Raw genomic sequence first — 25,236 nt, 5'->3', positions numbered from 1 at the left:
CACCACCCTTATGGCGGAGAGTGAAGAAGAACTAAAGAGCCTCTTGATGAAGGTGAAGGAGGAGAGTGAAAAAGTTGGCTTAAAGCTCAACGTTCAGAAAACTAAGATCATGGCATCTGGTCCCATCACTCCATGGGAAATAGATGGGGAAACAGTGGAAACAGTGTCAGACTTTACTTTTTTGGGCTCCAAAATCACTGCTGATGGTGACTGCAGCTATGAAATTAAAAGACGCTTACTCCTTGGAAGGAAGGTTATGACCAACCTAGATAGCATATTTAAAAGCAGAGACATTACTTTGCCAACAAAAGTCCGTCTAGTCAAGGCTATGGTTTTTCCAGTGGTCGTGTATGGATGTGAGAGTTGGACGGTGAAGAAAGCTGAGCACCGCAGAATTGATGCTTTTGAACTGTGGTGTTGGAGAAGACTCTTGAGAGTCCCTTGGACTGCAAGGAGATCCAATCAATCCATCCTAAAAGAGATCAATCCTGGATGTTCATTGGAAGGTCTGATGTTGAAGCTGAAGCTCCAACACTTTGGCCACCTCATGCGAAGGGTTGACTCATTGGAAAAGACCCTAATGCTGGGTAGGATTGGGGGCGGGAGGAGAAGGGGACGACACAGGATGAGATGGTTGGATGGCATCACTGACTCAATGAACATGGGTTTGGGTAGACTCCGGGAGTTGGTGATGGACAGAGAGGCCTGGTGTGCTGCAATTCATGGGGTCGCAGAGAGTCAGACACGACTGAGCGACTGAACTGAACTGAGAACAAATAATTTCACAATTTGTATGGAAATACAAAAAACCTCGAATAGCCAAAGCAATCTTGAGAAAGAAGAATGGAACTGGAGGAATCAACCTGCCTGACTTCAGGCTATACTACAAAGCTACAGTCATCAAGACAGTATGGTACTGGCACAAAGACAGAAACATAGATCAATGGAACAAAATAGAAAGCCCAGAGATAAATCCACGCACCTTTGGACACCTTATCTTTGACAAAGGAGGCAAGAATATACAATGGAGAAAAGATAATCTCTTTAACAAGTGGTGCTGGGAAAACTGGTCAGCCACTTGTAAAAGAATGAAACTAGAACACATTCTAACACCATACACAAAAAGAAACTCAAAATGGATTAAAGATCTAAATGGAAGACCAGAAACTATAAAACTCCTTGAGGAAAACATAGGCAAAACACTCTGACATAAATCATAGCAGGATCCTCTATGACCCACCTCCCAGCGTAATGGAAATAAAAGCAAAAATAAACAAATGGGACCTAATTAAACTTAAAATCTTTTGCACAACGAAGGAAACTATAAGCAAGATGAAAAGACAGCCTTCAGAATGGGAGAAAATAATAGCAAATGAAGCAACTGACAAAGCATTAATCTCAAAAATATACAAGCAACTCCTGCAGCTGAATTCCAGAAAAATAAGCAACCCAATCAAAAAATGGGCCAAAGAACTAAACAGACATTTCTCCAAAGACATACAGATGGCTAACAAACACATGAAAGGATGCTCAACATCACTCACTATCAGAGAAATGCAAATCAAAACCACAATGAGGTACCATCTCATGCAGGTCGGAATGGCTGCTATCAAAATGTCTACAAGCAATAAATGCTGGAGAGGGTGTGGAGAAAAGGGAATTACACAGTTGGTGGGAATGCAAGCTAGTACAGCCACTATGGAGAACAGTGTGGAGACTTCTTAAAAAGCTGGAAATAGAACTGCCATACAACTCAGCAATCCCACTGCTGGGCATACACACTGAGGAAACCAGAATTGAAAGAGACACATGTACCCCAATGTTCATCGCAGCACTATTTACAATAGCCTGGACATGGAAGCAACCTAGATGTCCATCGGCAGACGAATGCATAAGAAAGCTGTGGTACATATACACAATGGAATATTACTGAGTTATTAAAAAGAACGCATTTGGATCAGTTCTAATGATGTGGAGAAACTGGCGCCTATTATACAGAGCGAAGTAAGTCAAAAAAGAAAAACACCAATACAATATATTAACGCATGTATGTGGCTCAGCTGGTAAAGAATTCGCCTGCAATGAGGGAGATCTGGGTTCGATCCCTGAGTTGGGAAGATCCCTGGAGAAGGGAGAGGCTACCCACTCCAGTATTCTGGCCTGGAGAATTTCATGGACTGTATAGTCAGTCCATGGGGCCTCAATGAATCAGATATGACTGAGTGATATGGAATTTAGAAAGATGGTAATGATGACCCTGTATGCGAGACAGTAAAAGAGACACAGATGCAAAGAACAGACTTTTGGACTCTGTGGGAGAAGGCGAGGGTGGGATGATTTGAGAGAATAGCATTGAAACATGTATATTATCATATGTGAAATAGATCGCCAATACAGGTTCGATGCATGAGACAGGGTGCTCAGGGCTGGTGCACTGGGATACCCTGAGGGATGGGATGGGGAGGGAGGTGCAGGGAGGTCCAGGATGGGGAACACATGTACTCCCATGGCTGATTCATGTGAATGTATGGAAAAACCACCACAATATTGTAAAGTAATTAGCCTCCAATTAAAATAAATAAATTAAAAAAAAAAGAAAATATGGTACATATATACAGTGGAATATTACTCAGCCATAAAAGGAACAAAATTGGGTCATTTGTAGAGACATGGATACACCCAGAGTCTCTCACACAGAATGAAGTAAGTCAAAAAGAGAAAAACAGACACTGTATATTACTGCATATATACAGACTCTAGAAAAATGGTACAGATGAACTTATTTCCAGAGCATCTTCTCTTAATAAAGATGTCATTTTGTTGAGCCTCTGACTTCTTTCCCTTCATGCTGCATACATCTGATAGCAATCCACCACTTTGCTATCTTATACTAAATTTATCACAACCAGTACATGGTAGATTATACACTGATAAAAGTATTAAGTTGTCTTAAAACAATGTAACATATATTGTTTATTATATTTGCTATGACTATGGCAAAATTATTTGTTTTTTTAAATATGAGGATATCTTTCAGACCACAATAAAACCTTCATAGGAAAATGGTATTTCATAAGCATTTTAATTTCACACACAAAGTTTTATGAAGAGTGATACTGGAAAAATAGACTATTAGTCTTGGCACAAATTTTGGAGATACCACATGCCACTTTAGGAAAGATATAAAAGAAACTTAGCCGAGAGATCTTCACCTGACTTGCCTATGGTCATAGGACTAATCTGAGACACAGTTAACTCCAGATAATAGTGAAAGTTTTCTCTCAAACAGAAGCCACCATTTACTTTATATATAAAATAGATTCACCTACAACTTTCATCACCTTTATCACACTGTAAATCAATAACTTACACTTCAAGGGATTTCAGAAGATGTATTTTACCATTCTGCCCAATGACAACACACAGACTAAGGCAAGGATCAAATCCTATGCAGACCTTGTGTAAATTATACAAAATTTATAAAATGTTACACAGTATGGAAAAACTTACTATGTAAAAAAGGACAAATTGTCAAGTTGACAACAAAAGTGCAGGATAATAAGCCTAAACTAATTGCAGATAATTTCCACAAGTTGAGAAAAAACTTGAAATATTGAACTTTTTAATGATAAAACCCTGTTTCTTTTTGGTGGACTAAAATGAGAAGAGTACAAGTACTTTTTAGATGAATTTTCTGGGAGACAAAAATGGCTTAGAACCAATACAATTGGAGAAACTGTATTCATTATGTCAAGAATATTTAGGAATTTTGTCCTTCTCCCCAAATATTTTAATATCTGCTTTATAAAAATATCAGCTATATTACCTATAGCCTAATATAATGAATTACAAATATCAGTCTGATTTTTCAACTAATTTTTTCAAATATTAAATATATATTCTTTATATCCATATAAATATATAAATTCCTTCCTATAATAGATTTGAAATCCAGTTTTTAAAGTTACATGGGAAAAGCTTCTTAAGTTCTTAACACAATTTTATTGTCTTGGTATCATAAAGGAGAATTAAAATCAACTTACTTGATGTAATAGGGCACTTTATTGTGTGAAATGGATCTTTGCCATGGCAGCTGGACTGAAGCTGAAGAAACAAACAGAGGTTATTGGAAACACTTCTAACTCTTATGTCTTACGCCTTAATGCAAAACAACTGAACATGTTTTATAGCAAATTCAATGAGAACTGCTGCATTCCTATAATTACGAAATATGCTAGGCCAAACAAAGAGTGGCTTTAAAGATTCATTTAAAGCATGGAAAGAAACAATACAGTCTCAATTTCTAATGCCAACTCTAATTGAACCTGTTGATATAAATATTTTTAAAAATCACATTAAAAAATCACATGTTATTGTTTCTAACAATCAACATTTAAAACTTATTTGAAAATACATACACTGTATAAATTTTGATTAAGCTAAAACCAAAGTTAATTTTACCTAGGCAAAATTTAAGTATAATCCACAATCTAGGTATACCGAGACTGTAAACTAGATTTCTTAAGATTGAATTTTCCAGGTCACTAATAACACTCTTTACTTTGCTTCATAGGCACAGAATAACTAGTACAGATGTCATTTAAACAAGCTCAATTATATGGATTTTAAAAGGGGAAAATCAAACATAGCCCAAAGGTTTTAAAGAACTAAGGCAATTATCTAGATAGAAGAATTCCAAATACTTATTTTCATCTGAAATGCACAGGAAATACAGTTCCCTACTTTTATACACTAGACTGCGCTATGGTTGAGATTTTATGTTTTGTTTTACTGAGGTACAAATTTTTTACAATTTCATTTACTATTTATAAAATTTTTTTTCTACATTAAACTAATTATTTTAAGACTTATTTAAGTAGAATTGTACCTATGCATCTATAACCTTTAAGGAATTTTGGTAAATAAACTAAAAAACAAGCAAATCCATCTGCTGCTGCTGCTGCTGCTAAGTCGCTTCAGTGTGTCCGACTCTGTGCGACCCCATAGACGGCAGCCCACCAGGCTCCGCCGTCCCTGGGACTCTCTGGGCAAGACTACTGGAGTGGGTTGCTATTTCCTTCTCTAATGCACGAAAATGAAAAGTGAAAGTGAAGTCGCTCAGTCGTGTCCGACTCTTCGCGACTCCATGGACTGCAGCCTACCAGGCTCCTCCACCCATGGGATTTTCCAGGCAAGAGTACTGGAGTGGGGTGCCATTGCCTTCTCCGGCAAATCCATCTAAAGTGTTGCAAATATCACTAGATTCTCATGTAACCAGGTGTCGCTGACGTTTTTTTTTTTCCCCTCCTGAATAGGGTGTCACGATCTTACTCACTAATGTTTAGCATTTTAAACTTTACAAAACATTTTCAATATGTCTGTTAATAAGGAAGCCAACAATGAGGAACTAAATATTAGACGTGAAATAACTTGCCCAAAAATAAATGGCTGAGTCCAAATATGATTTTAGGATTTCGGACCACCAGTCAGCAATATTTCTATTCGACAACCCTTCCTCTCTTTCTAAAGTGTGAGCATTTCCTTCTTGAACTATGTCCATGAAAGAATAAAAAGGGGATGATAATGTGGAACTAGGTATGTTAAATTTCTCATTAGAGCCAACCTCTTTTCTGCACTGGCACCAAGCTAATAGGTCAGTCTTTATTTTGTGCGTAACTAAACAGGCTCCTTTCATAACCATGGTTAAAGTTCAAGAAATTTAATAAAGCTAAAGATTTCAAGCAGCAGTGGATAACAATTACTAAATTTATTAATTGGGTTTTTTTGTACAATTCTCCATTCATTTTAATGATTGTTTTGATTTGAATAACTTTGACCTCCTGGACTGTCCATGCCAGGCAATGAAGGGCAATGTGCTGGAGTTTCACAATTTTTACAATGTTTCCCTTGCTAAAGAGCAAGAGTTTGATTTTTGCTATGAAAGAATGGTTACCAGGTGAAAGTGTTCAGTTTCATCAATACTAATAAATACATACACTGTATAACTATAGCATCTCAATGTTAAATTTCTCTTTACTTTGGTCTCAGCATATAGCTTTATGTTCCATAAAATTAAGTGTAAGCAATCTGGGGTAATTCATAGCTAATGAATAATGAAGCAAACGTATTTACTTCACAAACATGGAGAGTATCCAAACTTTGGACATGCACTGTTGCATCTAGGTAGACAGCATATTCCAGGAAGGACTCAACATTTCAAAGACAGGCTACCTAAGAGCTCAGGTGTGTGAAACAGGTGTGGGAGTGATAGGATGAGAGAGGACCCGGGAGAGACAGGGAGAGATGAAACAGAGAGACAGAAACACGCTAGAGAGAGCTGGCTTGAGCACTAGAGACACAGGACAGGAAAATCAGGAATCACTGATTAGGATTCTTGAAATTGTGAGAGTAAGAAAAGCCTGACCTTGAATTGAGGTAAAGCAAATTATCAAGCATGACAAATATTAAGAGAAAATATAAATGTAATAAATTTAGTTGGAAGACACAATATTATCATTTCAGTTTTCTCTATGGCTGTAGGTACAAAGGTACCATAATTGGAAAAATAAGCTTTGCATTAAGTTTCAACCTTCACTTATTAAATTAAACTAAGTGCTTGCTTACATATGTTTTCCAGAGAAAAGGAAAGGAAAGGAATAACTGTGCTATGTGTTTTGTGTAACTTGGTATGTTTTCTTATTTAAATCTCAAGGCAATCAGAGGAAATAAGTATTATTTTAGTAATTTTAAGATAAAAAAATGAACTTCACAGTCCTGGTAAAAGGGAAAATTAATATTTTAATCTCAATCTGGGTGACTCTGAATCTGATATTCTTTAATTTCCTTAGTAGTGAGTGATAAAGAGCTCAAATTAATTATTAAAGATCTCATGAACAGTCAGTTCATAAAATGAAAAATTTCAGTTGAAGACTATTGCATAAAACTCTACATATGTGCTTTGGCTAAATCTGCAATATTTAATTATAAGAAAAGCTAAGTATGATTGCAATGAGCCTAATAAACCAGAATCTTCTCAAAGATTTATGGGGAAATTTTTTTTTTTGCTTTTTAAGTCTCCAGGTGCATTGAAAATAAACATGCATTTTTTTAGTAGGAAAATTAATTTAAAAATTTTAAATATAAAAATGATTTCTTTACTGTGAAAAAGTTCAAAATCTTTACATATGGCACAGCAATAGGATACTATATTAGTTATTACAACAGATGGTTCAGTGAAAAACCCTAGCTAAAGATGAATTAATTTTTGCTTCACTTCAAAGACTTACCATGACCAGATGATAGAAACAGAAACCAATAAGCACTGATTATTGATTGGTCACTGGTGTTGAGATCTTCTTTTTTATATTCATCTAATAAAGCACATATATTTATAGCAAAGGATATAGTTTTTTGAGTGAAAGTGAAATAATATGCTGATTCATTCAATTAATGAATTAAATGGAAATCAGCTTATTGGTACTTACTAGAGAGAAAATGCTGAGAGGATGGTCCAAAATCTCTATGGGCTTCCTGAAGCTGTTTAAGGCGATCATCTACAGAAACCTGCACATATACATACAAGAAATAATTTGATTTCAAAAGAATGACCTTAATAATAACCTTGATTTAAGTACTATAATAAATGGTACTATAGCCCAAGATATGATTGCTGGTACAGACTCTTCTAAATTTGGAATCAAAGTATGGGTATGAAAATAGACTCCTGACATTAACAGTAAATAGTGCCAGGTATTCTAAGTATTTTATGTGAATTCTTTTAACTCTCACAAAACTCACATTGAATAAGTATTACTCATTATAATCATTGTTTTACAGATAAAGATATGGAGACCTAAAGAGGTGTTCAAGGAAATAAAGCTATCAGTATGTGGCAATGTTAGTATTCACACCCAATCCATCTGTCAGAATCTATGTCTTGACATTATTCAATACTTTAGTCAAAAGCAGTAACACTCTAAAGTATCTAAAGTAAAGATGTGGCCATGGGGTTAGTGGCTACTCATCTCTCTTTTGTAAGGAAGGTGGTAAAAAGGGCCATAAAAAGAAATCTAAAATATTCCAAGGGAAAAAAATAGATGATAATGATGATGAGACAGATGACAGATATAGATGGAGAGTGAAAGGACATATAAATATGGAATGACTTATATTCCTCCAAGTTCACGTCTATCATCTTGACTTGGGAGTATTCAAGTAGATACCAGCTGAATAATACACTCTATATATCTGTTTACACACAGTCTTAGCTTTCTACATTTTGAAAATGCGGATTTGGTACCCTGAGAAATTAACTGCAAATCAATAACAATTGCACACAGCCTACTGACATTTCCATTTCTTTTTCCTGGTATTTGTCTAGTAGTGCTAGTCAGGTGTTCCACTTAGATTGCCAATCTTATTTTCAGCTGCCTTTAAACGGAATGTGTGTCTCCGGCTCCCCGGGTACCTCCGTTTCTTCCTGGTTAGCTATCAAAATTACATTAGCAGGTACTTGGTTTGTTGTGACCAAAAGCATTCAAATGGCACACTTTTACATTCCAGAGAAACAAGATGCTACTCTTGAAATTTAACACCAATGTTAGCCAGCATAAATTAAGCTCCTCATATTTAATCAGCAACTAACATCTGAGCACCTCACTCCAGTATTCTTGCCTAGAGAATCCTGTGGACAGAGAAGCCTGGTGGGCTGCTGTCCATGGGGTCGCACAGAGTCAGACATGACTGAAGCGACTTAGCATGCAAGAATGCATTGGAGAAGGAAATGGCAACCCACTCCAGTATTCTTGCCTGGAGAATCCCAGGGATGGAGGAGCCTGGTGGGCTGCTGTCTGTGGGGTCACACAGAGATGGACACGACTGAAGTGACTTAGCAGCAGCAGCAGCAGCAACATCTGAGCTCTAGTGGTTACCAAGCTCAGAGATCAGGATAAAAGAATAACTTTTTCATGCATAACGTATTCCTTGACTTCTAATCTTTGCAGATGGTAACAACAGAAGCAGAGTGGCAAGAGGATCAAGATGGACCAGAGCAATACCAGTATGAAGATAATGAATTAGAGAAATGGAGCAGAGTCAAAGGAAAATAGAGTAAAAGTCAAATGCTTCTCTGTTCTACTCAGTAGAAAAGCATGTATGAGTTTAACAGATTCTGCTTTACTAATTCCAGATTAATATTTTTTTCAAAGACATAAAAGATTGTTTAATACTATATACTCATTTATAACCTCTTCAATTTCATGAAGAAAATATAAACCACTAGGTGTTTCAACAGTTGAATTAATTCAGGACCTATCATGAGGCTTTCCTGGTGGCTCAGATGATAAAGAATCTGTCTGCAATGCAGGAGACCCAAGTTCAATCCCTGGGTCGGGAAGAGTCCCTGGAGAAGGGAATGGCTACCCACTCTAGTATTCTTGCCTGGAGAATTCCATGGACAGAGGAGCCTGGCGGGTTACAGTCCATGGGGTCACAAAGAGATGGACACGACTGAGCAACTAAAAATATTTGGCGGGCCACAGGACTTATTCAGGACCTACCATGCTATAAAATATTATACTTCTAAAATAAAATGGTCTTATGTGCTACCTCAAAATTGCATATATATCTTGTCAAATATCACTTCAATTTAGGTCCAAAACATATAGAGAGACTAGTAAGCATTATTTTTTTCAGTCTTCCACTTAAACTGGGGCTTCCCTTGTGGCTCAGAGGGTAAAGCATTTGCCTGCAATGCGGGAGACTCAGGTTCGATCCCTGGGCTGGGAAGATCCCCTGGAGAAGGAAATGGCAACCCACTCTAGTACTCTTGCCTGGAAAATCCAATGGATGGAGAAGCTTGGTAGGCTACAGTCCGTGAGGTCGCAAAGAGTCAGACATGACTGAGTGACTTCACTTTCACTTTTCACTTAAACTATCCCGCTACTTTTCAGGGGAAAAAATTATTATTATAACTCCTAGAAACTGGACACTTAATGTGACAAAGTTCTACAAAGACTGAGCCAAAACTTACTGACTGGAATATGTGGTGACTTGCAGATACTTAGTAACACTCAACAAGATTCTTCCTGGTTTGACACTTTTAAGACTGAAATGCTCAACTACATTAAAACAACTACATTAGAGCAACTAAGATCTAAGAGCCAAAGGTAAATACTATAATATTAAAGTGTGCTAGCTGGAAAAAATGAGCAAGATACATAAAAAGCAAGCAACGGAAGAAGGATGGAAACTTTCTTAACTTTTCAAAAGAAAAAAAAAAAAACAAAACACAATTCAAGTAAGAAAAATGACTCCTTTATGAGCCATTATGGAAAGAATGTTTCTGTGACCTACCATAGGCTTCAATTACTGTGATTTATTTGACCTTTTGCAATTTTCTACAAAAATCCTATGAAGAGAATGCTATAAAATTACATTAAAATCTATATTTAAAAGTAAATGAGGCCTTTGGGTTCAAGACACAGAAAGACAAATAACTAATGTCATCATATGCTAGAAATCCATTATTAAATACAACCCATAAAGACAGAGAAAAGGATGGCAAGTGGTAGCACAGTGGGGTAGGGCTTAAAGACCAAGGTGTAAGCCTGGATTATGAAGAGGAATCAGCTGACACCTGCAAAAGTTTCCATCGCATATTAAGGTCATCAAGCTGGCGAGACATCTTTAGAGATGGGTGCAAGTCAAGAGGAGACAGTTGACTGGATAGATCATTCATTGTTTTAACTTTTAAGTTGATTGGTGCAATTTCTTCTCTAAATGCCTAGGAGAAAAGATAAGAATAATGTCATCAGAAAAGAATAAAACAAAAGCTAGTATTTCGTATTTTCTAAAAAAATAAATAAATAAAACACCAAGATCAGCCGAGAAGTCATCTATGATACCTGTTCACTCAACAACTGACTTGACTGAGGTCTTGAGCAACCAGGACCACCAGCCAGAGTCCCCCTTTATAAGCCAGAGAATCTAAACAGATTCATGAAGAGAAAAATTGTTACACAAACTCATTTAAATGATTATGTATTTCCTTCAAATTTTCCATTTATACTAATTAGTCTGGAAAACATTATTATCCATTATACTAATTTCTAGACTGGATTTTATCTTTAACTTTCTTTCATATTTTCTATTTTTTCATATGGACACTTTAATATTTTTTCACTGATGCAACAACTCAATTTGAAATGTCTCTAATTAAAATTAAGTTAGAAAGTGGCCAGTACAAAAAGCTTTCCTAACCGTAAAATCCATTCCTATTATATACCCAAGAGGTAAGTTTTCTCTCTTTCAAAGTCATTTATGACCTTTCTTTGTGGTCAGAGGTAGGGAAGGAAGTGCAGGGTCTATCAGAAAAGAGGTAAACGAAGCTTAGAACTGACAAATGACAGTTTTGGGCAGAGTAAGAGATCTGGTACAGGTGGAGGTTGAAGGGATGTATGTCAAGAGGGAAAAATAAAACAAACAAAAAATATTTGGGTTCAGTGACAGTGATATGTCCTGTGAGAACGAACAATAAAATAATGAAAACACCAAGTTTTTCTCCTTTCTCCACATAATTTCAACCCTCTCTACATTCATGTATCTTTTTTCCCATAAAGTTTTGCTTAGATTCCATCCATTCCTTGAAAGACTCACTGGAGTGCCCTATTGGGCACCTATTGGGAAGATTTCCCAGAGGCCTTTCCTATCCCAGTGGTTGAAGGCCCTGCCCATGTGTTCACCAGCTTTCTATTCTTCATCTCCAACCCAGCCAGGATTTCCAAGCTGCACATCTCTGGACACACAAATCAGGTTTTACAGTGGCAGACATTTTTGATTGTTTTGTGCCACATGAACCACTTGTTATAGACTTTATATACTATTTCTTATCAGAGCTCTAGGTTCCTGGTAATGTAAGCATTCATATTTTAATATCTCCCTCCATATAATGGAAGCTTCTTGAGAACAGACAATCTCCAGTACTCAGCACAAAGTTAGTAATAAAAGAGGGGCAGAGTTCATTTCTAATGATGAAGGTTCAAAAATGGTATCTGAGGCAAGATTAAGGCAGTAGAGAATCTGCCTGCAATGCGGGAGACCGGGGTACGATCCCTGTGTTAGGAAGATCCTCTGGAGAAGGGAATGGCTATCCACTCCAGTATTCTTGCCTGGAGAATTCCATGGACAGAGGAGTCTAGTGGGTTACACTCCATGGGGTCACAAAGAGTCAGACACGACTGAGCAAGTAACACTAACACACAAGCCAATGGAGCACCAGGAACAGAAGTGGGATATTAAAAGACAATTGAATATTTTTAATTCTTTGTTATGCTAAATATTAATTGTGTACCAAACATACAGGTATTAAGTGTTGTGAACATACTATTGAATAAGAATAAGCTCTCAAGTGTCATCGTTTCTGCAATCTCTACCCCTTAAGAGAGTAGGCATATGTCTCTCAGTCCCATTTCTTCTCCTCTTTCATCACTCTAAGTTTAGCTAATGAATAATAGATATCAAAGTGTTTTTGAACACTATGAGGTTTTATTAAAACACTACAATATTAATTTGACTTCCTCTTCATGCTTATAAAAAGGAAACCTTTAGCCGCTTCCCAGTTCCTCTTTTTATAACATGAAAAGGCTAAAAATAATCATTATGGTTGGTAAACATCAAAATAACATTACTAACATAATCTTGTTTTTAAAAAGAAAATTAATTTTGAAAAAATCAGAGAATATATTTTAATATTTCAAAATTCTTGAACATGTCCAAAAACCACATGGAGAAGGTCAAGTTGGAGAGTCAGAAGAACAGATCTGGAGCCCAGAGACAGAAAGAAAGATATAGACTTTGGAGGTAACTGTGTAAATGACACCTGAAACAGTGAGCGTAGAAGTCAATGTGCAGAAGGAAATAACACCAGAACCTTGAAGACACTAGCATTTCAAAGTCAGGCCTCGGATGGACATTTGATTTCAGCTGCAAATAAATGATCGAGGTGGTGGGGTTAAATAAATGCCTCTGTAATCAAGTATAAAGTAAAAAAACCAAAAATTCAAAATCAGATAGAAGAACAGAAACCCATGAAGATGTGAAAATTGCTGCTGCATGGAAGGAATTCAGGTTGTGATAGTTTTTCTCCATGATTGCAGATGTTGATCTTTCATGGGTGACAGAATCTATACAAATAAACAGATTCACAAATACAGATCAATGATGAAGATGTATGATAACAGAGACATTATAGGTCTAAAGAATTCATATTTAATAAAGAAGCATGGGACATAGAGAGGGGTGGGAAAAGAGAATTTTTCAGTCTGGACTTTGAAAAAGCCTGAGTTCTCTCAGATTCAGTTTGAGAATAATTCCAGAACTCATATCTTTCAAGCTTTCTTCAGTGGTGACCTTATATCATACACTAATAATCAGCTTTTAAAATCAATATCTTTGTATTTTGAAGGCCTTAATGATGAACAATAAAATACTAGAAAATATTCTCAGATTTATATAATTTTAAATAATAACCAGTTTTATTTCAAACAATGGTGAAAGTTCTTTAAAAATTATAACTTCAAGGCAGATCTTTTTAATCTTAGAGATGAAAAGAGTTTTTTTCCTTGCTACATAAAAATAACACTTTTTTCTTACAGGCCACAGGTAAAAACATTAAAAGCCCTTAGACAAATAATGCATTTTAGGTTTAATTTTGTTTTTGTGGTCCAGTATTTTATGGTAACAAGGAATCTTTCCATTAAGAAAGTTTATCTTTTGGGTTTTAAGAGCTCCAAACTAAAGGGCTTTCTGAAATAAAGCAAATTGTAAATTGGTTTCAGATCTGCTATACGTTCTGATGTAAAGAACCAATTTATCATGATTTGGCTGCATTTTCCCATGGGAGAATAAAATTCTATGTGGTTTTCTTTGCTATAAAAACAGAAACATCTGCGTGTGTTAAAGGTGCTGACCAGCAGCCTGTGGGCAGATGGGAATCTCAGCTCTTCTCCTGTCAGAGGTGTGAACTCCACAGATAAGAGCGATTAAGTATAATTTAGGAACTTGAAATTATTCGATCACCCTAAAATATTTTGTTTTCCAGTGGCTTTGGTATATTTAATAATATTTAGCAATAATCAGTACTTATTTTCACCTGCCTATAACTTCAGGAGTATGCTTTGAGCACATATGAACCATGCCGAACTTTGAATCTATTTGTTTGGTTTAAAGAGACCTAGGTTTTACTTTCTTTTTTTCCTAGTAAGATGCTAAAATATTTTAATCTTTGGTCTGAAATATTAACTGTATTTTTCCTAGCTTTCACACATAAGCAGAAATGTAAACAGAAGGATTTGGATGCAGAGATGGGTAATTTCTTCAGTCAAATGGGATTAACAAGTCCCAAATTTTTAGGGCAGATATAACTTCATTTTTCCCTCAACACTAATCATCTCATATTAAAAACTGATGCTTTCAAATTCAAATAGGTAAATTCTTACTCAACCAAAAGGCAGTTTTGCAAACCAACAGAACATAGTTTCTGTAATCTATTGGCTTAAAGATTTTTCAGTGTTTGAAAATCATCTTTTAAAACACAAGAAGTGTGCAACTTCCAAAGAACTTATCTTATCCTAAAAAGTTGTATTTTCAGTTTGCTATCTTAACTCTTTTGGATACTACAGTTACAGGAAGAAGCCTACTTAATTCATAGGGCCGCAGGAAACATGTATATTTACCATGAAAGATGGCAAGATGGCAGACCTCAATACTTTTTAATAATAAATATTTTGTTTAAAATATAATATGTAACCTTTAAAGATTCAAATTCAAATAGTCAATCAAAGTTGAGCTTAATGACAGTATTATCAATAAGGTCTCTGCAATGAAAGAGAAGAGCAAGAAAGTAATCACGAAACCCCACCATTTACTAGCCGTGTGGGCATGAAGCAATATCTATAGTTTTATTATTTGTAAAATAATAATACTTAGCTTGCTGGGTTGGTGTGGGAGTTAAAAAGGATACCAACGCAAACTGGCTAAAGAACAGTTCTTGGCACATACTAAGCATCAATAAATGCTATTAATATTCCTATGTTTATACACATATATATATTTACTTATGCAGTTTGCCTGAGTAGGATTCAGTTAATTTCCTAGACCTTTCTTCTCTTTCCTATTCAACCACATGCAAAACAAAAAGGAAACTATTATCCAATGTCTGTGCACAAAAGATATATATCTTTTGCAATAAAAATCCCATTCACAATATTGATAATGTCAGTCTGATTTTTCATCCATTTATTGTTTCATGACTGCCTACTATACAGTTTACTGCATGCTAAGCTGCTTTTGTCATGTCTGACTCTTTGCGACCCTATGGACTGTAGCTCTCCAGGCTCCTCTGTCCATTGGATTTTCCAGGCAATAATACTGGAGTGGGTTGCCATTTCCTCCTCCAGGGGATCTTCCCAACCCAGGGATGAAACCCTTGAGCCTCCTACATTGACAGGCAGGTTCTTTACCGCTAGCATCACCTGGGAAACCCATATAGTTTACTACGCTATTATAAACCTCAATGGCTTCCCTGGTGGCTCAGATGTTAAAGAATCTGCCTGCAATGCAATGCAGGAGACCTGGGTTCAGTCCCTGGGCTGGGAAGACCCCCTGGAGAAGAGAATGGCAACTCACTCCAGTATTCTTTCCTGGAGAATTTCATGGACAGAGGAGCCTGGTAGGCTACAGTCCATGCGGTCACAAAGAGTCAGATACGACTGAGAGACGAACACTTTTACTTTTTCACAAATCCCAATACATTCTAAATCTGTTATTTGTGTCTTTTACTGCCTAAATTCCACTAATCTCTTTTCTGGATATGTTCTAGAATACAAGAGCCAAAGGGAATCTAGACCAGAAGTCTAACATCCTTAACTCTGGGCAATATCTGATTACAAACAGAATTTATAGCCAAAATAATTCTTCATTATATACTCAGACAATAAGATATGATTAGTAAAGAATGCCCAGTTAAACAGTACACTTTTGATTAAACCTCTAAATCCAGCCACCCATTTAAAAAGCAACCTGCCAGACTACATCATGTGGATGTCATTCTGTAAGATCCAGGTTGTGAAAAACACTATAAAGGAAACAATTCAGTTTCTTCAACAAATACCTTGCAGAGAAAATAAAAGATAGAGGGGAAATCTGGAGATTATAAGGGACTTTAAAGTATTCTTACAAAAACAGATGAAACTAAATCTATACTGTTTAGGGATTCACAGCTGGGTGAAAATGTATAACACAAAATAAAAGTAAAGTATTGTAAAAGTCACCTTAGTTGTTCTTTTGGTGGAGAGGGGAATTCTGATGGTGAGGGGCATATAGAAAACATCTGCTGTGTCTAGAAAAGTTCTATATCCTGATTTTGGTGGATGTTGTAACACTGTTGGCCTTATAACAATCCTTTGTAACAATTTATATAACGTATGTGGCTCTCTTTATTTGTGTTATATTTAACAATAAAGTGAAGTCGCTCAGTTGTGTCTGACTCTTCCTGACCCCATAGACTGTAGCCCTCCAGGCTCCTCTGTCCACAGAGATTCTCCAAACAAGAATACTAGAGTGGGCTGCCATTTCCTTCTCCAGGGGATCTTCCTGACCCAGGGATCGAACCTGGGTCTCCCGCATTGCAGGCAGACTCTTTACCCTCTGAGCCACCAGGGAAAGGACTTCTTAAATCCCTTATCTGAGGCAGGGATGCTGACCATGGTTTTCTCAATGTGGTCCTGAAGTGAATCGATGAGCAAGTCTCCCACGGGCTTCCAGCCATTCCGCACGGCCTCCGCCTCCTTCAGGTCAGCATCCAAGTCATCCATCGCTCCCTGCAGGTCTCTGAGCTTTTCCAATGCCTTGTCCACTTGCTTTTGCCAATTGCTAGTAACAGCATTTAGACTTTCCCACTTCTCTTTGACTTCAGAAGACTGCTTACGCATGGCTTTGGCAATCTTTTGGGCTTTCTCCTCAGGAGTCAATTCTGTAATTTAGGGGAAAAAAAGGATATTTGGATGACTGATCAACTCTACTTTCTTATAGTCAAGTGTAAATACCACCTTTCAAAGGATAGCACCTAAGCTACATTAGCCAGAATAAGAAAATCTGTCTCCATACTGCTTCTACTTATCCCTGCTCTTCTGCAAAATAGAAAAGAGCCACTCAGAGTAATAAGCGGCCCTGTGGTTTGGGTGACTTTTGAATTTTAATATATTTGCAAACATTGAAATGTAGCAACTCAAGAAATAAAGCATCTTTAATACAAATTTAATTAAGTAAAATCCAAAGACAGCTTTTTGTTAGTTTTTCATTGTCCTCTAGAGAAATGGGAAAGATAAATGGGAGAGAAACAGCTTTAAGTCATGAGAGAAACTTTGAGAAAATAAGATCAATTTATTATGTTACAAAAAAAAATACAACTGACATATCAAATAACATATAACAAATATATACAACAAATACAAATAACATATCATAGATACTTCGTCACTGCTGAATCTGTTTGGCAGTTAGTTCATCTTTAATACAGGTCATTCTCTGTAGCCTAGAAGTATAACACATTCAGACATACTTCAGCAAAAAGACAGCAAGACTTCAAGGACCACCCTAAATATTTAATAGACCAACAGGACATGGGCTTCCCCAAGTGGTAAAGAACTAGTGGTAAAAAACCCGCCTGTCAATGCAGGAGACAAAAGAGAAGCAGATTTGATCCCTGGGTTGGGAAGATCCCCTAGAGGAGGACACATCAACCCACTCCAGTATTCTTGCCTGGAGAATCCCTTGGACAGAGGAGCCTGGCGGGCTACAGTCCCTGGGGTTGCAAAGAGTCAGACTAAAGCAACTTAGCATTATCATCAACGGGACTTGCAGAATTTCTGAAATAAAGTAGACTTTTCAGATAGGAAAGGGCAGACATAACACAAGATGCTGCCATAGGACAGGAGCGGTAAGACAGGGTAAGAGTCCAGAAGATAAGCAAAGGAAATAGAAATCAAAGTCAGGTTGAAAGCCAAGAGTCAGAAACAGTGATGAGAAGCTGGCAAGACAAGGACAGGGGAACTTGATGGTCGTAGAACAGACATTCTTGAACCAGGTAGAAATCTCCAGCTAAATACTCCTGAGCCTTACACCCTTAACACTCCAGGATGCCTCCTTTCCTTTCTAGCAGCTGGTTTGATGCATGATGGTTCTCATACTTGTCCCCTGGAAATAGAGAGGCAAGTCAGAAACATACAATCAAGGTAAATAAACTGTATATTACTTTAGGATAGAAGTGCATATTCTTCTTTGTGATAACATCCCATCTTTTAGTATCAATAACATTAGCAACATCCACTTCACCTCAAAACATTCCATACCACTCATAAAATGCACTGAAGTTCATCAAAACTTCTGATAAGATGCACCAGAGCAAGCCCTTCTAAACTGTAACTTTTCTATGCAACACAAATCTGTCTGCCTGTCTTTATTTAAATATTATTTACAAGTCAAAACAAAACGGACAGAACATTTATTTTTATCCAAGTTTCCAGAAGAGCCAATTCACTGGGAAAGACCCTGATGCTGAGAAAGACTGAAAGCAAGAGGAGAAGGCAGCGACAGAGGATAAGATGGTTGGATGGCATCACTGACTCAATGGACATGAGTTTGAGCAAACTCAGGGAGATCGTGAAAGAGAAGGAAGCCTGGTGTGCTGCAGATCATGGGGTCACAGAGAGGCAGACACAACTTGGGTAGTGAACAACAACAACAACCAGTTTCCAGAAATTTCTAGACCTCAATATTTAGATGCAAACAGCTATAATAAATCTCCAGGAATGACATGGATGATGAAGAGCTTAGAAACCTAAGAACTCCAAGTGTGCTGCTGAAGGCTATGAGGCTACACAGAAACATGACCAATCCCTTAGCAGATGAATTGATTATAAGAATAGATAATGTTATGATAGACAGATTGAGTATATTAGTAAAAGATAAATAAGGAAAATAAGTGAATTAGAGTCCAGCTTTAAGGAATGCTTAGAATCAGATACACAATCCAGTATAATGGTGAAGGGAGGGAGTTAAGGATCCTGGAAAAAATTTTCAAACTTGTTATAAGTCAGGGTTTCAAGGTTCTTGATAAAAAAAAAAAAAAACTGTGAGGATAGGTACATCATTAAAAAGGCAATGTTATTTAAATCCTTAAACCTTCAAGATTTTTTATAAATCAAAAAATATGTTATATCAACACTATATAGGGGCTTCCCTGGTAGCTCAGATGGTAAAGCATCTGCCTACAGTGCGGGAGACCTGGGTTCGATCCCTGGGTCAGGAAGATCCCCTGGAGAAGGGAATGGCAACCCACTCCAGTATTCTTGCCTGGAAAACCCCATGGATTGAGGATCTTGGTAGGCTACAGTCCATGGGGCCACAAAGAGTCAGACACGACTGAGCGACTTCACTTTCACTTTCATATTTTATATAAATATAACATGCTATGTGTAAGAGAAAAAAAATCATTCTTAGCCTGATGAGAAAGGGAGTTAATAATTTTTATGATGGCAACACCTGTACTTGTTAATAAATCACTTGAGTTTTTTGAAAGATATATTTTAAACACTCTTGTTTTACTGACTTTTGTAAAAAACATAATACAGGGCCAATTTCAGAAGAGACAACTTAATTATGATTATTTTCTCTAGATAAAGTAAAAACTGTTTCTATGTCAGTCACTGAATAACCTGGTAGGGAGACACACAGCTTCTTTGTCCTGTGACAAAATAGCCAACTCTGGCTGTGACTTTTTGTCTCCATTTAACGTAAAATCTTTTGATTGAGCAGTCCTTCTGTAATATTTATAATAAAATCCCCACTCAAGTAGCTACTCAAAAGAAAAGTTCTACGTTCAATTCACCATCTGTTTGCCAGAAAGAAAGCATATTAACTAATCACAGAATCAGAATAAAAGTGCCTCCTGTTGCAGCAACAATCTCAGTTTAATACATACTTTAAATCAAGAACAGAGCGAAGTACAAAGCCAAACAAAAACCTTCCAGAACTTTTGTAAAATAGGTAATAAGCAACATGTGAAATCCCAAATTATGACAATTTGGGCTAAGAAAATAGAATAAATCAAATCAAAACAGCAAGAAAGCATAAAAGGTGAAAATAATAAAGGGATATCCAGACTTAAAACAAAAAAAACCTCCTGTTACTTGAAAATCAAAGGACAAAGTTTCCTTCAAATTTTCCAAATAAATATTTTGCAGTAAATTTCAAGACCCTCATGCAAGAGTGGAGAATCTCTTTGACCAGTGGTTTGGAATTCTGGTAACATATTAGGAACCTCCGGGAGTCTGTCTGTTTACTTGTTTGTTTTTAAATGCTGATCCCCGAGGACCAAGTATTAAAAGATTCTGGCTTAGTTGGTCAAGGGTGAAGGGAGGCATGGGTATATTTTAAAAAGCTCCCCAAGTAACAGTAATTGTTGCCAGGATGGAGCAGCGTCAGTCTATTGGATTATAAATTGATTTCTCTGGTCACTGATGCTGAAGTTGGACAGAGGGTTTCTACCCCATTGAGCTTCTGTGTCATTCCCATGCAGCACAGGGCACTAACTACCGATAATGAAGCTTGGTGATAAGAGGGGAATCTAATTTGCATCTGAAAAGGCAGTAATAGAGGCTAATAGACAGAGGAAACAGCAGGATAAAACCAGGTAAATTTAGTGACAATTCACAGACCAGAAGCACTTTTCCTAGGTCACTTTCCTACTCCCTGGAGTGTATATATGTTTTGGGGAGGGAGTACTTTGCTTCACTCTCCATTCTCCGATTCTTCTCCCTTCATGTCTTCCTATTTATCTCTGAGGATGGGACTGTATTTACTTTTATATTTATCATTATATTATAGGGTCAGAAGGAAAGAAACTGCCTACAATGCAGGAGACCCACGTTTCATCCCTGGGTCGGGAAGATTCCCTGAAGAAGGGAATGGCAACCCACTCCAGCGTTTTTGCCTGGAGAATTCCATGGACAGGGGAGCCTGGTGGGGTACAGCCCAAAGAGTCAGACTCAATCGAGCAACTAACACTTTCACTTCATCACTATATATTATATATAGTATAATGTGTTATAAAGTAGTATAAATATTAACTTATTTATTTATATTTATATAATTAAAATAGAAATTCATTTATTGTGTTCAGTTCAGTCGCTCAGTCGTGTCCGACTCTTTGCGACCCCATGAATCGCAGCATGCCAGGCCTCCCTGTCCATCACTAACTCCCTAAGTCCACCCAAACCCACGTCCTTCGAGTCGGTTACAAAACATTTAATAAAGAGTAGATAACTATCTTTTAGGAAGGAAAAACGGAAAGAGCAGAGAAAGAAATGACCAACCCTGAAGCTTTCTTTCAGGTCCAGTGCCCTTTATTCTTCAAATTTGCAAATTAATTGGATGGCACTCACACCACTCTCTTCTTTCTACCCTGTATTCTATGCTTCACTGGAATACAGATGGCAAATGAACCTGGTCTGGAAGCAGGGACTAAGACTTGCAACCAGCACTGCTCCCATCCTGCCCTTGGCTCCCAGGTGAGCTAGATGACCTGTTTTATCAGTGGGAACTCTATGTTCTCATGCTGGGAAAAGATTTTACACAGGGCCCCTTTTACCTCTAAAATTCAATTATGTAAGAAAAACAAAGCGACTGTGTGTCTAAAAGAAGTCTCACATTAGAGGGAAAAACATTTTTTTTCCCTCTCTTGTGGGCTTATAAATTTTTTTTACATTTAAAAACATTAAAATATATGTTCCCCCTATGAAATACCATAGAAACCTGCAGAAATTAGAATCAATTCAGTTATTTTAAATTAAGATATTCCACATTTGTCATATTTTCTTTCTCAATTTTGGAATTAACACATCATCTCCATAGTGACTTTTTATTCTTAGATACTAAAGCTTTATGTCATGCATGTTTGTTTCTTCTCATCTTGGTTTTACAGTATTCGGTCTAGAGACTACTATGTCTTCAAAATATATATAATTACTGAATTGAAATTTTCAATTTCATGAATGGAATTTTCAATTTTACTCTTTATTGAGAATATTCAACTTCATAATTTTAAATAGAACTCTTTCCACTTATTTTTTCTTTCTTCACCCTAAACCATTAAAGCATTTCTATTATTATTATTATTTTTTTACTGTGAAAGAGAAGGATAAAGCTTATGAAGTCATTTAAAGTATGGTAATTTCAACTCATTTGTACTGTTTGCTTATTTTTTGCATGTATCTGTAATCTTAATGTAATTCACCAAGAGATAAAGAGGACATTTTAAGACAAACAAGTAGAGGGCAAAAATTCTCGAGTAGCCTTTTCACCCCATGGACAATTTGATGTAAGAAGGATTAGTTTGTATGCCAATCCAATGCTAACTAGTTATATGTTCATAGCATAGATATATTCCTTATCTCTTTGAACTTCAGTTAATATCTATAAGGCTACTGACACATGCCTGACACACAGAAAAGCTTCAGTAAAGGTTAATTTCTTTCTTTTTTAAAATGATTTTGTTACTACGTCTGGGAAGTTTAGCTATCTCTAGAGATTTTTCATATAAGCAAACTAAGCTGATTAGCCAACAAGAATTCACAGGAAAAAAAGACAAAGCTTCCTCATATATCTACCGACTAGACTTCACTCTGTCTCTCTCTTCAGCCCCATTCTGTTTTTCTGTCTCCTTCATACCCAGAGGTTTCTGATTAAGATAATGAAAAATATATTCTTCTCAAAGTTTCTGATTACATGATTAAGATCAATTTAATCTCTCTGAAATGATCAGTGTTGAAGACAACCCTGCCCATTTCCTTTTTTGCATGATGATTGGTAACAATTCATTAGGAACCAGATTACAAGCGCACCATCAAGTGCCATTATCTGATTACTGTAATATTTCTATTATATTCATCTGCCGGGAGAAATATCAATAACCTCAGATATGCAGATGACACCACCCTTATGGCAGAAAGTGAGGAAGAACTAAAGAGCCCCTTGATGAAAGTGAAAGAGGAGAGTGAAAAAGTTGGCTTAAAGCTCAATGTTCAGAAAACTAAGATCATGGCATCTGGTCCCACCACTTCATGGGAAATAGATGGGGAAACAGTGGAAACAGTGGCAGACTTTATTTTTTTGGGCTCCAAAATCACTGCTGATGGTGATTGCAGCCATGAAATTGAAAGACGCTTACCCCTTGGAAGGAAGGTTATGGCCAACCTAGATAGCATATTTAAAAGCAGAGACATTACTTTGCCAACAAAAGTCTGTCTAGTCAAGGCTATGTTTTTTCCAGTAGTCATGTATGGATGTGAGAGTTGGACGGTGAAGAAAGCTGAGCGCCAAAGAATTGATGCTTTTGAACTGTGGTGTTGGAGAGGACTCTTGAGAGTCCCTTGGACTGCAAGGAGATCCAATCAATCCATCCTAAGAGAGATCAATCCTGGGTGTTCATTGGAAGGACTGATGTTGAAGCTGAAACTCCAATACTTTGGCCACCTCATGCAAAGAGTTGACTCATTGGAAAAGACCCTAATGCTGGGTAGGATTGGGGGCAGGAGGAGAAGGAGACGACAGAGGATGAGATGGTTGGATGGCATCACCGACTCGATGGACATCGGTTTAGGTAGACTCCGGGAGTTGGTGATGGACAGAGAGGCCTCGCATACTGCAATTCATGGGGTCCCAAAGAGTCGGACACGACTGAGCGACTGAACTGAATACATTGTAAGGATAACAATAGTAAGACGATAACCAGAGCAGATTAACCTGATAATGTACAGCCTAAGCCTTTCAGTAGGTATATGATAAACATGATAAGGATCCATCATGCTGCCAAAGAATTTGTCAAATCCTTAAGGGAAAGAGGACAGTGAACAGAAACATTTGGGTCAAGAACTCTACAGTAAAGAGATTTAGGGAAAATCTTTCACAAATACCAAAATACAAGCTATGAATGACAGTCAGGGGTGGAGGTGGGGTGGATGGAGAGAACAGGAAGACAGACCACATGGTGGAGAGGGATAAACAGCACTTTAGAGCAGAAATCAATGAAGGTAGAGCTATGGTCAGAATACTTTAATGTTCTACCCTTCTCTCAAAGTGGGCCAAAGTAGATAAACCTAGCATAGAGCTAAGGATGAAAAATGAAGAGACCATTAAGAAGGTTAGCTGCCAAGGAAAAAGGTAGAAATAGCAGAATGGTCCTGGAACAGATCTAGCTAAGACACTTGAGACCCAGCTTTCAATTTTTTGTAATGGAATATTTCCTGAATTTCCTCATACCAATGGCAATTTTATAACTTATTCAAGTCAGTTTTGAGTGCAAGACAGCTATAAACAGGTCACCGGAAACAGGAGAGTGGTCCGGAGAGGGGGAGAAGAGAAGCTGGGAATGTATGTTCCAGGAAGGCAAGGATGTGTTTTGTTCACTACTGTCTCCCCAGCATCTAGAACACTACCTGGCACAAAGTGGGCATTCAATAAGTACTGGTCAAGGGAATAAAAAGATGTATGTATGATATTTCTTAGTTTTGGAAAAAATTCACTTTTAAGATCAGAGGACAGGAATCTTCAATTAAAAATCTTGCATTTCTTGCCACACTGCTGCCCATCTCTCCCCAGGCTGCTTTCCTGAGGAATATAGCAGCTAATGATCCATCAACTTAACAAAAGAAGTCCCAGGCTTTCTATTCAAGCTTAGCAATTCTCACTAAAGAAGTTAGGCATGTCCTAGGTTTACGTACTGTCAAAATGAGAAATTTAAAGTGGAGAATTTATTCCTTGGCTACGATTACACTTTTCAAAAGATAGCAAAGCTTCCAATTCACTCTTGAAGACACCAGCTTTCAAGATCAGCAGCAACAACAGGAAGAAAAAAAACACATCGCACTGAAAGCATTTAGTCTCCTCCTATTCTTTACGTTTAAATCAGAGAGTGACACCCCAGATGTTAATTTCAATAAAGTACAAACGTGTAAATTATTGCCATCTTTTTTTATGAGGCACATGTGATTTATGCATACCGATAATGGTGATGAAAGACCATAACAGACGGAAAACAATTAATTTAAAATGCTATGTCCATCAAACTAACCTTTGTTCACATATAAATCTTCATCAAGAATTTCATAGATTTAAATTGAA

General features: G+C 37.0%; 1 protein-coding gene across 6 annotated transcripts in view; it reads right to left on the bottom strand.

Moving 5' to 3' along the window:
• The window catches only part of UTRN (utrophin), a 538,953-nt gene that overhangs the window by 96,563 nt on the left and 417,154 nt on the right, over positions 1–25,236 (bottom strand). For all 6 annotated transcript variants that reach the window (XM_081531053.1, XM_081531054.1, XM_081531057.1 and 3 more), the window contains 4 exons: positions 16,761–17,029; positions 10,637–10,783; positions 7,485–7,563; positions 4,044–4,104 (listed from right to left, as the gene is read on the bottom strand). In XM_081531053.1, the coding sequence (XP_081387179.1) occupies positions 4,044–4,104; positions 7,485–7,563; positions 10,637–10,783; positions 16,761–17,029 (556 nt within the window). The remainder of the gene's footprint in view (positions 1–4,043; positions 4,105–7,484; positions 7,564–10,636; positions 10,784–16,760; positions 17,030–25,236) is intronic.

Source organism: Giraffa tippelskirchi, chromosome 9 (assembly GCF_054371585.1).
Source record: "Giraffa tippelskirchi isolate mGirTip1 chromosome 9, T2T-mGirTip1v1.2.pri, whole genome shotgun sequence".
Classification (NCBI taxonomy): Eukaryota; Metazoa; Chordata; class Mammalia; order Artiodactyla; family Giraffidae; genus Giraffa; species Giraffa tippelskirchi.
This window is presented reverse-complemented; position numbering and strand designations above follow the sequence as displayed.